Below are 12050 nucleotides of genomic sequence, written 5' to 3'. Positions count from 1 at the left end.
GCAACGCGAAGAATTGATGGGCTGAGGCTGTTTCTTTTGTGCGCAGAGACGTAGCTAGCTTGGAGAGTGTGACTGCGTGGTCGTTGGGCAGGAAGCCCTTTGCGATCCTTTTGTCCAAATCTGCTCCGATGAAAGTAAGGAGGTGAGATGGAATCAGGTAGGATTTCTGGTAATTGATGAGAAACCCCAAGTGTAGCAGATTGATAGTGAGCTTGAGAGCGTTGAGAGCTCCTTGTTTGGATTGGCTCTTGATTAGCCAGTCGTCCAGGTAAGGAAACATGTGTATGCTGTCTTTGCGTAGATGGGCCGCAGCCACTGCTAGGCACTTTGTAAATACACAGGGTGCCGAGGCAAGTCCGAAAGGCAGAACCCGATATTGAAAATGTTGATGTCCCACTATAAAGCACAGGTATTTGCGGTGATGTGGGGATATTGGAATGTGAGCATAAGCATCTTGAAGATCCAGAGAACAGAGCCAATCTCCTTTTTGCAGAAGGGGAAGCATGGTGCCCAGGGACACCATCCTGAATTTTTCTTTCTGTAGAAATTTGTTGAGATTGCGGAGGTCTAGGATGGGGCGCAGGCTGCCTGATTTCTTTGGAATGAGAAAATAGCAGGAGTAGAACCCTCTGCCCTGCTGTGCCCGGGGAATGGCTTCCACAGCCCTGGCGCTCAGTAGGGTGGACAGTTATGACTAGAAGGGTTGTGTGATCTTTTTGCATCCACAGTGGATAGGGTGGTGAATCCAGGGGTACCATGAGAAAGTTTAGATGGTAATCCTTGAGTTATGATGGATATAACCCATTGGTCTGTAGTAATGCTGTGCCAGTTGGTTATAAAGTGGTATAGCCGACCTCCTACCGGCAAGTCTGGTCTTGGATTCAGAGAGTGGCTGCTGTTCTCTGGATAAGTTTCAAAATACAGAGGCTGGGCCCGTTTGCGGGGCTGGCTGAGATCTGGACGGCTTGGTCTGATGTGGCTGTCCCCTTTGTGGTGGTCTGGCTGGTCTCACGCGAGATATCGGTGGGTTGTACTTGCGTGAGCGATAAAAGGGTCTTCTGGCATCCCTTCTGGTGGTTTTAAGAGCTGAAGGAGGTTCCGTGGAGACTGTGGAAAGCTAACACAGGGTCTCATGGTGATCTTTTAATTGAGCCACTGCGTCCTGAATCTTGTCACCAAAGCGATTATCTCCGGTGCAGGGAAGATCAGCGAGCTTGTCTTGAACTTCTGTTCGCAAGTCAGATGCTTTAAGCCAGGCCCATCTTCTGGCACTGATTCCTGTTGCTGATAAGCGAGACGCCGTCTCGAAGGAATCATATGCAGCTCTGACCTCATGTTTTCCTGCCTCGAGGCCTTTCTGGAGAATGGCAGTGAGGTTTTCTTGTTGTTGTTGAGGCAGAGAGTCCGCTATCCCTTGGACCTGCTTCCACGGGTTCCTCTGGTATTGTGTCATTTATAATTGATAGGCAGCTATGCGTGATACTAACATAGAACCCTGAAAGACCTTCCGGCCCAAACCATCCAAGAATTTTTGGTCCTTTCCAGGAGGAGCTGAAGAATGGGGGAGCAGCCTCTTGGCCGTCTTCTGCACAGATTCCACTACCACTGTTTAGTGAGGTAGCTGTGGCTTCTGAAACCTTGGAGTGTGCTGAACTAGATAAGTTGCATCTGTCTTTCTATTAACTGGTTGGTCAGTGAAAGGATGCTCCTATAGGCGATGATGCAGATCCAAGAGCACTTCATGAACTGGAATGGCCATAAATTCTTTGGGGGCATCTACAAACTGAAGGACTTCCAATGTCTTGTGATGTCTGTCCTCCTTGGTGACTAAGTCAAAAGGGATGGTCTCTGACATTTCCTTTATAAAATTACCAAAGGAGAGGTCTTCTGGAGGAGACTGTCTCCTTTCTTCCGGAGGAGATGGCTCCGAGAGTATGTCCTCTGTAGAAGTGTTGGTGTCAACATCCTAAGAACATGTCATACTGGGTCAGACCAAGGGTCCATCAAGCCCAGCATCCTGTTTCCAACAGTGGCCAATACAGGCCATAAGATCTGGCAAGTACCCAAAAAATAAGTCTATTCCATACTACTGTTGCTAGTAATAGCAATATGATCCTCCTATGGATCATACGGGGACTCTGGCTGAGATCCCAAGGGAGGGAAAGAACCTGCTACTCCAGGACGTGTTGGCATCGGCGGATCCCTCAATAGTCTCGATGGAGAATGCAACGGCAACGATGGAGACTTAAGTGGCATCGATGACATCAAGGGGAATCGTGGGCACCTTGATCCCGAGAGCCCCACGGACCAGGAACCGGTTCCGGCATTGGTGGAAGCAGAGCTGGAAGAGGACTGAAGTCTGTGCCTTCGTCTTCCGAGGACTCCGGAATGGGTATCGGGGGTTTCGGAGACTCAGTAGGTAGTCTTGATACTGATGGCCCAGGCTGGGTCGGAAGGGCACCGATGAGCGTATTCAGGCGGTCAAGCAACAGTGTGAAGACAGATGGCTCCGGTGCCGGTATGAGGGCTGGCATTGATGGTGGATGAAGGTTCCGGAGGGCATCGAGGACCGCCTGTCGGACAATAATGTCCAGCTCCTCCCTGGAAGCTGGTGTAGGTAACACAGCTGCAGTGGGAGGCAGGCTAGGCACTACTGGCACCTCCACAGGAATCTGTGGGGGCTCAGTACCCGGCACGGATATCGGTGAGGATCACCTCGGTGCCTCGGGTGGAGAGGAGGTTGGAGGCTCCTCTACCCATGACCTCTTCACAACTGGCTCGATAGCCATCGAAGCCGATGCGGTGTCAGTGCCGGCACTGGGTGTGGAATCGCGTCAGTGACGGTGTTTCCCTGGATGCTGTCGGTGACGGATGGTCACCGCTGCCTTGCTGCTCCCAGCGAGGTTTATCAATGGATTTTGTAGACTGGGAGGACGTCGATGGAGTTAGCTTTATCTTGAAAAGGGATTCCATCTTGTCCAGGCGGGCACGCCTGCTCTTCGGGGTCATTTGAGCACAGCTAGGGCATCGACGAACATCGTGTGATGAGCCAAGGCACAACACACAGACATCATGCGGATCAGTAACTGACATGGTACGCGGACACTCCGGGCATTTTCTAAAGCCTGTCGCCATGATGGAAAAAAGGGGCCGCGAAAACTGTCAGTGGCCTGCGGGAACCGAGGACAGGGTAGCAGGAACCGACTGAAGACAGTGGAGATTACTTACCAAGCAATGAGAAAACGATGTCGTGATGGGAGACCCCTATGAGGGAACGTTTTGTGAAGAAAACTTCAAGTTTTTCCATGAGGAAAAGTAGTGAGAAAATTCTCAGAGCTCCTAACTGCGAGGCAAACTGCAGCGCGGAAAAAAAAGGGACTGAAGGGAGACCCCTGTGGCTACAGGGATTATGCCATGCTGGGCATGCTCAGTGTGCCAGTCAAAAGTTCTAGAATTGACAGAAATGTTTTCCATGATAGGGCTCCGCCTGCTGTCATCACCCACATGTGAGGTCTTCCATCCTGCTTGTCCTGGGAGAATATTAAAAACTAGCCATTTAAATGAATAACTTTCAAGTTATCCATCTAAAATGGCTTTGAATATGGATACCAACATATCTTTGAGAAGCTCCTTCCTCATACCCCAGAGTCAAATATTTGTAGGTAAGTTGACCATTTGGAGCTTTATCAGCTCTTAGAAGCTGATTTTCCTTTACCTGCCATAATGTATTTGACATATAATAAGGGAAGGCAGTAAAGAAAATGTCCTTTCCAAAGTAATAGCATCTCATATTAGCTTCTCGGCCCTGAATAAGAAGTTGCAGGAGATATGCAACAGCACATAAACAGTGCCTTTTTCTTTCTTTTTTTTTAGGTCAGCTTACATTAAAAGGGAACTTTGACAGTGCTGCTTATGAAATGAGCCCTTTTTTGTAAACAGGTTCCTTCTATGAGCAACTTAATAGCTTTTTCCTAGAGAGCTACTTATGTTCAGTACTGCCAAAGCTGGCTTTTCATACTGAAAACAGCTGATTTCCTCCATCAATGTCTTCCTGGCGTTTTCCTAGTGAGCTGTTAAAGGCTGTCCCCTTGGTTTCACAGCCTGTCTTCATGTTTAAATTCTGTGAAAGAGCAAGGCACATTCAATTTCATCATTAGAAAGACTAAAACAAAAGTAGGCGAATTGTCCTGATCAGCCTGTTGTCACTAGCCGACTGTGCCTGAGTAAACAGGTGAAAACGTCTTGAGCCTTGATGAGGAAGAAGACTTGGTATCATGTTACCATGACCTGTGCATAACACTTGGTGAAAAATGTGCTGGAGTGAAATGGAACAATCTTAGTTTCTTGGATAAAACATGGCATATTTGGATGTCCGAAAACCAAGCAGGTCTCTCATTTCATTTCGAAATTTTGATAAGTCCTGGTGCAGTTCATTGAGGTTTTCCACAGTAGCCTGATCTGTGCTTTGCATCTTCTGCCTCATTGAAGTCAGGTAACGATGGACCAAACAACACATCACCTTTTGGTAGTTTGCATCCCTCTTCTGCCTCAAACTCTTCCATTCCTTAAAACAGAAAAAGGTAGACTGATTAGACTCTGGCTCACAGTATCCAGCAAGCTGCTATATTTCAGAAGAACAATAAAAGAAATCTGCTAAAGTCATAGAAATGCATAAGATTTATGAATCTGAGTTTTTCCCCTTAAAAGAATAATCTCCACATACAACATGAAAGCTCCAAAATAACCATTCCCATAGAAGCAATGAGGACAATTTTCTAAGCCCGGATAAAATGGTTTGGCTGAAAATTGCCTTCGTCTGCCCAGCTAAAATTACATACCTACTTCCACCCCCCCAAAAAATAAAGAGGTATTCCTGTAGGCATATTTATGTCAGAGGAGTGAAACAGCACATATACATTCAATTTTCAAAAGTACGTGTGTTATTTTGATCTTGTTCCGCTGACTACACAAATAGCAGAGGTCTCAGCACTTTTACCATATTCATTTTACACTTGCTAATTTTCATAGGGGAACAATTTTCTGCTTTTGACTTATACCTTGCACTTTCAATGTAAAAAGGATTGCCCAAAGCGGCTTTCAAAAAGACAAACACGGAAAAGTAGCCTGCCTGACATTTAAACAATGTAGTTAAGAATACTTGGCTCTGCACTCTTCTCTACTGAAGGAAAGAATACAAACCATCTGATTAAGATGAAAGGATGATACCCCTTTTGGCAGAAAGGAAAGAACTCTCTCTTTCCTTACCATCTCAGCAGAAAATGTCAGAAAGGAATCCTACACAAAAGCACCTGTAATTCAGAAATTCTTCTTGCCGAACATATTGCACCAAGAAAGCAGCCTTATGAGCAAAATGTTTCACTGAAACCTCTCTCAGAGATTTGAAGGGGGAACTGGACAAATAGAACAATACCATATTCAAGTTCCAAGAAGGAACCTGATCTCTAACCAGAGGTCTGATTTGCTTAACACCTCTAAGAAAACAAGATACATTTGGATGGGAAGACAAGAGTCTATCCAAACATTGATCCTTAAAACAAGCAATAACCAGTTCCTAAACCTTAAGAGAGTTCAAAGCCAAACCCTTCTCCAAATCTTTCTGTAAGAATTGAAGAATACAAGGTAGAGAAGCCTTAACTGCAACACATTTCTTTAACACCAGTTCTCAAAGACACACCAAATTCTCACATATGCCAAGAATGTAGACCCCTTCCAGGAATGCAAGACAGTCAGTCCTACCTCATGGGGATATTTCTTCTTAATTAGCCAAGACCTCTCAAGGGCCAAGCCGTAACAGAAAATCAACCCGGGTCTTTGTTTTCCTGGACCCTGAATCAGTAATCAACCACTTTGAGGCAACAACAACAGTTTCTCTACCAACAACCAGAGCAGATCTGCGTACCAGGATGTCTCAGCAAATCTGGAGCTGGCAGAATTACCAGATCCTGATGCCTGGAAATCCTTTGAATGACTCTGCCCAGTGAGGGGCCAAGGAGGAAACACACAAAGAAAAGTTCCTCAGGCAAGATTTGTACCAGAGCATCCAGACCAGATGACCTCTTCTCTCGTCGCCTCCTGAAAAATTTAGTTACCTTCTGTTACAGGTTCATTGTGTGGGTGTGGTAAAACACAGGGCCGGTATCCTCCAGGCAGCCCCCCTGGCAAGATCTGCTACCCAAAACACAAGACAGGTATCCTTCAGGCTCCCTTCCAGACAGGAACCACTAAACAAAGCACTTCATAACACATTCACGCTCTGAGTCAGCACAACTGTAGATGTCAGAAAAAGCAGGGTTTTATTACTAATGCTACATTACGCTCCAGAAAATAATGCAGCAAAGGTAATATACAAATATAGCAAAGACTAGTTGCAATAATGTAGTACAAATATCTTTTCTTACACTTACTAGGAGGGCAGCTGAAAGTTCGGGATTTTCTCTGTCTGTCCCTCTGCTATCTCCCCTCCCATGCCTCTATTAGCTATACCCTTTTCATCTGCACATATTAAAACATGTCCTGAGAAATGTCTGCAGTTTCCCAAAACATAGCCCAGAGTGCAAAACAGCTTGTTTTAACTCTCTCACCTCATATGTTGTTTACTTTTTCCGTTCTCACAATTGTAAAGTCATGTGATACAGGGTCAGTGTGAGAATGCAGAGTCCAATGAGGCCTACCTTCTGATACATCATAAGCCAAGCTTATCAGACTTAGGAAAGCAATCCTATTACTGTTGCGAGCACGGAGGTGCGGTCACTTGCTCAGACTTTGCCTTATTCATGGTAATTAATATCCCTACCTCATAAGGACAATTCATTAACGCTTTAAGCACATTGACTGGCATTTACGTTCTCTATATTTAATCCCCTGCTTCTTTTCTATGCTCCAAGTTGTATAAATCCCCTTGTTTTATTGTAACTGCATACCTTAGCCTTCTCTTGTTTAATGTTTTATTATTATTACTACGATTATTATTATTATTATTACTATTATTAAGATAAATGTTAGTTTTTACCTTTTTATGTTACCTATCCATTTGTTAATTGTAAACCGACATGATGCGATATCTATTGCGAATGCCGGTATAGAAAAACTTTAAATAAATAAATAAATAAATAAATAGAGGGATTTAGAGCCCTTGGACCAAGGCACAGTTTCAGGAAGGAGCCCCAAGATACACACCATGGGAGGTGAGAATGTCCAAGCAAGGGCAGGAGCTGGAACAAGGCTGGACCAGGCTAGAGATGGAGCAGCAAGGAACTGGAACAAGGCAGGCTCAGACCTCCACTGGACCTGCATGCACAGGTGAGACCCAGCAACACAATGCTGGTCTCAAGTGTAGCCCTTCTGGCCACTAGGTAGCCCTTCCAGAACAGCCGCTTGGGAATGATGAGTGCGTGAGGCCAGGCAAGAGGCTGAGGGCAGGAGCAAGACAAGACATGGAACTACAGGGTGAGTACTGCACCGCAGCATGCCCTACACAGCTGCCCATGGCTGGTCGTGTACCATGCCGGAAGCGAAGCAGACTCCAGACGAGAAGATGAAGACTTGGAACTGGTAACATGACGAAGATTCAGGAGAGGCCTGCACAGGGCACGCCCTACCTAGTTGCCTTTGGCTGGTCACGGACCACACTGAGCAGAGCAGGTTAGGGCTTGAGTCTAGGGCATGGATGGAGCAGGAACAAGGAACTCCGAAGACTGGGAACAGGATTCAAGACTCAAGATTCAAGGATTCAGAACTCGGATTCAGGAACAGACCTCGGCATTAAAAGCAAGGGCATTCCGGAGACTTGCGCTGCAGACATGACAACAGGTCTTGTGCCACGAAGCGCCCGGAAAGGTGGATGAGCAGGAGACCTGGAAGCAGGACAAAGAGCCAAAGACAGGAACATCAGGACCAGGACTGGAATACAGAACATCAGGAACAGGGAATGTCAGGAACGTGGAACATCAGGTCATGGAACAGGCGACGAAGGAGCCCTGACAAGGAACAAGACCAGGAACATCAGTTGAAGGAGACCAGGAACATCTAATGAAGGGCCATCTAGACACGAGAAGACCACGGAGGACCTTGACCGGAGAGAGACCACAGGCAACTGTGAAGATCCAATGCGAAGGCCCCAAGGAGAACAAGCTGAGCCCTTTTATAGGGCTGGACAAGGCAAAGGAAGATGAAATCATCTGTTGGGGCCGTGGGCTTTTCCCGCCACTGGCCCTTTAAATACTGAGGAGAGGCGCGTGCACGCCTAGAAGGCCCAGGGACAAGCAGGAGCAGGCAGCAGCGTCGGCGTCGTTCCTGCTGCGTGACTGGAGGCAACGGCGGCGGCACCAAGTCCGCGACGAGGAGCAGCAATGGCTTCCTAGCTGCATAAGAGGCATCCTGGCGGCAGCTTCCGTGCCACAAACAACAGAGACATCGGTGGCACCAGGGCTGCAAAGAGAAGCGGCGGCGGCAGCTTCCTAGACACTTGAAGAAACAGTGGCCCCTCCTGCTGCATACAGCGGCATCGGGCCATGAGGAGTGGCAGTGGCAGTCTGGGATGGCGTAGGCAACAAGAAGGCGTTCTGCGGCGTCAGGCCGGGAAGATGGTCAGGCATTGGCCGGCGCAGAAGGTGACAGGCTGCTCGCAGGATGGGCTCCGTGAGCAGCATCGTAACAATTACACCTTTGCATTCTTTCTGAATGCCATCAGATCCATCAGAGGCTCCCCCTACTAGGCAACTATCTGGGAAAAGGCTGTGAGCGACAGAGCTCATTTGCCAAAATCTAATGAATTGCAACTAAGAAATCTGCCTGCATGTTCTCTACTCCTGCGATATGTAATCCTGAGATGGCTGTCACATGTTTTTCTGCCCAATCTAAGAAAGAAGCTGTTTCAGCCAACACTTGAAGCCTTCGCGTCTTTCCTTGATAATTCATATACGCTATTGCTGTTGCATTATCTGATAACACTCTTACTGCTCTCCCCTTGAGAAAACCCAAAATGTGCAGCAAGGATATCCATATCGCCCTAGTTTCCATGCAGTTGAATGACCATTGAGCCTCCTCCGGCATCCATGTCCCTTGTGCTACTAGTCCCTGACAATGAGCTCCCCAACCTAAGACTGTCATCCATGCACACCCACATCCCTTGCAAATTTCCAGACACCAATCATCAAGAAAGGGTTTGCTTTGTCTGCTCCGGCATGGAAAGCGTTGTCATGACTGAGGATTCCACAGGCACAACAAGGCCTTTTGTAAGGGTCTCATGTGCATCCTTACCCAAGGAACTAACTCTAATGCTGCTGCCAATAGCTAGAGGTAAAGCTACACTGAAGGACATGCGGTGCTCATCAAGGACTGAACCTGACTCTGGAGCCTCTGAATTCTTTGCTCCATTAACCTGACATGAACTAATTTCTAGTTGAAAAGACTCCTGGGTCTGAGAAGGCCTTAACATGTTCTTCACAAAGTTTATTATCCAACTCAGTTCCTGAAGTACTTGAGCTACTTGAGATGTTGCTACTTTGCTTTCCTGAACCTATTTTGCTTGAATCAATCAATCGTCCAGGTAAGGATGAACCAGGATACCTTTCTGCCATAAGATGGCTGACATTACCATCATCTCCTTGGAAAAGATCCATGATGCAGTGGTTTATCTGAAAGGCAGTGCTTGAAATGGAAAATGTAGTACAGGAAAACAAAGATATTTCTGATGATTATTCCAAACTGGAAGATACAGTTATGCCTCCATCAGATCCAAGGATATTAGAAATTCTCCTTGTCTACCATCGTCACTGACCATAAGGTTTCCATTCAGAAGAGAGGCACTTTCAGGGTCTTGTTAACTTGCTTTAGGTCCAAAATTGTACAAAACAAACCCCCCTTTTAGGGAACCACAAAGTAGAATTAAATGGTCTGTTTTCACAGTGGAAAAATGTAAACAGTGGAGTGCCTCAAGGATCTGTACTTCGATTGATGCTTTTTAATATATTTATAAATGATCTGGAAAAAGGTACGATGAGTGAGTTGATCAAATTTGCAGATGACACCAAATTATTCAGAGTAGTTAAATCACAAGCGAAGTGTGATACATTGAAGGAGGACCTTGCAAGGCTGAAAGACTGGATGTTCATATGGCAGATGAAATAAAATGTAGACAAGAGCAAGGTGATGGATAAAGGGAAACATAACCCATGTTGTAGTTACACGATGTTGGGTTCCATTTTAGGAGTTACCACCTAGAAAAAAGGTCTGAGTGTCATAGTTGATATTACATTGAAATCATTGGCTCAGTGTGCTGTGGCAGTCAAAAAAAACCAAACATAATGTTAGGAATTACTAGGAAGGGAATGGCAAAATGGAGAACGCCATAATGTCTTTCAATCGCTCAATGGTTAGACCGCATCTTGAATACTGTGTGCAGTTCAGGTCACTGCATCTCAAAAAAAGATATAGTTGCACTGGAGAAAGTACAGAGAAGGGCAACCAAAATAATAAAGAACATGGAACGGCTCGCCTATGAGGAAAGGATAAAGAGGTTAGGACTGCTCAGCTTGGAGAAGATACGGCTGAGGGGGCATATGACAGAGGTCTACAAAATCATGAAAGGCCTTGAACACGTAAATGTGAAACGGTTATTTAGGGGTACTCCATGAAGTTAGCAAGTAGCACATTTAAAACAAATCAGAAAAAATTATTTTTCACTCAACACATAATTAAGCTCTGGAATTCATTGTCAGAGGACGTGGTTAAGGCAGCTAGTGCAGCTGGGTTTATAAAAGGTTTAGATAAGTTCCTGGAGAAGAAGTCCATAAACTGCTATTAATCAATAGGGAATAGCCACTACTTGTTACTGGCATCAGTAGCATGGGATCTATTTAATGTTTGAGTATTTGCCAGGCAATTGTGACTTGGATTGGCCACTATTGGAGACAGGATACTGGGCTTGATTGACCCTTGGTCTGACCCAGTATGGTGTATCTTATGTTCTTAAATCGAATACTGACCCCGACCCCATCGATGATGAGTGAGAGGAATTACTGTTCCTATATTAAGAGACAATTAGGAGTCATCCAAGATGCCTCCATATTTCAATAAGAATATCAAGGAGAAACTACAAAGGCAACTTAAATGGGATGGCAAAATTTCAGAGTGTAATCATCTTGCGCAATTTCCATGAACCATTGGTCCAAGGTAACCTGGACCCATCTCTGGAAGAAGTCCAATAACCAAACCCCTATCCTCATGCCCAGAGACTGGGCTCCAAACCCGCATTAGGAGTTCCAAGAGGTGGGAGCACCTCCTGAGGTCCTCTCTCTTCCTCTCCTTTCGGCAGAACAAAAGGACTGGAACCCATTAAAGGGTGTAGAATTCTGACCTCCCATAAAACGACTTGTCTTACCTCTCTTCAAATCACCAAAGCAATTCCTGGAAAAGGAATGCTAAGCAGTACATTTTGGTCTACCCTCAGGAAGCCTAGGCATCCTGGATTCACTCCAGGCCTTATCCATCTTCTCATGGTCCTCTCCAAACAAGTGTTTCCCCATAAATGGCATCTTGGTGAGATTATGTTTAGAAGTGGAATCCACTGACCAAATGCAAAGACAGTGCAAGCACCAGGATGCCACAATCAAGGTGATACTCTTAGCCACAGTGCACACTCTATCAAAGGAGGCATCCACCAGGAATGCTGCTCCAGGTTCCAACTGAGCAACCTCACAAAGGACAGACTATCTCCTACACCTTTTTCTTGAATTTGGGACATGCGCAAAACTGATCTAGCCATGCTGAAGAGCCATGCTAGTGCCTCGAACACCTCCTTTAGCATTGCCTCTATTTTCCTATCCTGCGCATCCTTAAGTACTGCGCCACCTTCTATAGGAATAATAGTTTGCTTGGTGACTAAACACATCATTGCATCCATTTTTGGAAATCTCATCCTGTCCCATTTCTGAGAGAGCAGAGAGTACATCTTGGCAAGGGCTTGACCACCCTTAAAGTTCTCCTCTGGTGAATCCCATTCCAAGTCAATCAACTCCTTAACCAACCCA

General features: G+C 45.8%; 1 protein-coding gene across 4 annotated transcripts in view; it reads right to left on the bottom strand.

Annotated features, from left to right (window-relative positions):
* Positions 1–3423: 3423 nt before the first annotated feature.
* The window catches only part of TRPC1 (transient receptor potential cation channel subfamily C member 1), a 205611-nt gene continuing 196984 nt past the window's right edge, over positions 3424–12050 (bottom strand). For 3 of the 4 annotated variants that reach the window (XM_029615475.1, XM_029615476.1, XM_029615477.1), the window contains exon 13: positions 3424–4564. In XM_029615475.1, coding sequence (XP_029471335.1) covers positions 4337–4564 — 228 coding nt within the window. In that variant the 3' untranslated portion in view covers positions 3424–4336. The remainder of the gene's footprint in view (positions 4565–12050) is intronic. The other variant, XM_029615478.1, reaches the window with a different exon arrangement.

This window comes from Rhinatrema bivittatum, chromosome 9 (assembly GCF_901001135.1).
Source record: "Rhinatrema bivittatum chromosome 9, aRhiBiv1.1, whole genome shotgun sequence".
Lineage (NCBI taxonomy): Eukaryota > Metazoa > Chordata > Amphibia > Gymnophiona > Rhinatrematidae > Rhinatrema > Rhinatrema bivittatum.
Note: the sequence above shows the minus strand (reverse complement) of the source record. Positions and strands in the feature narration are given on the sequence as shown.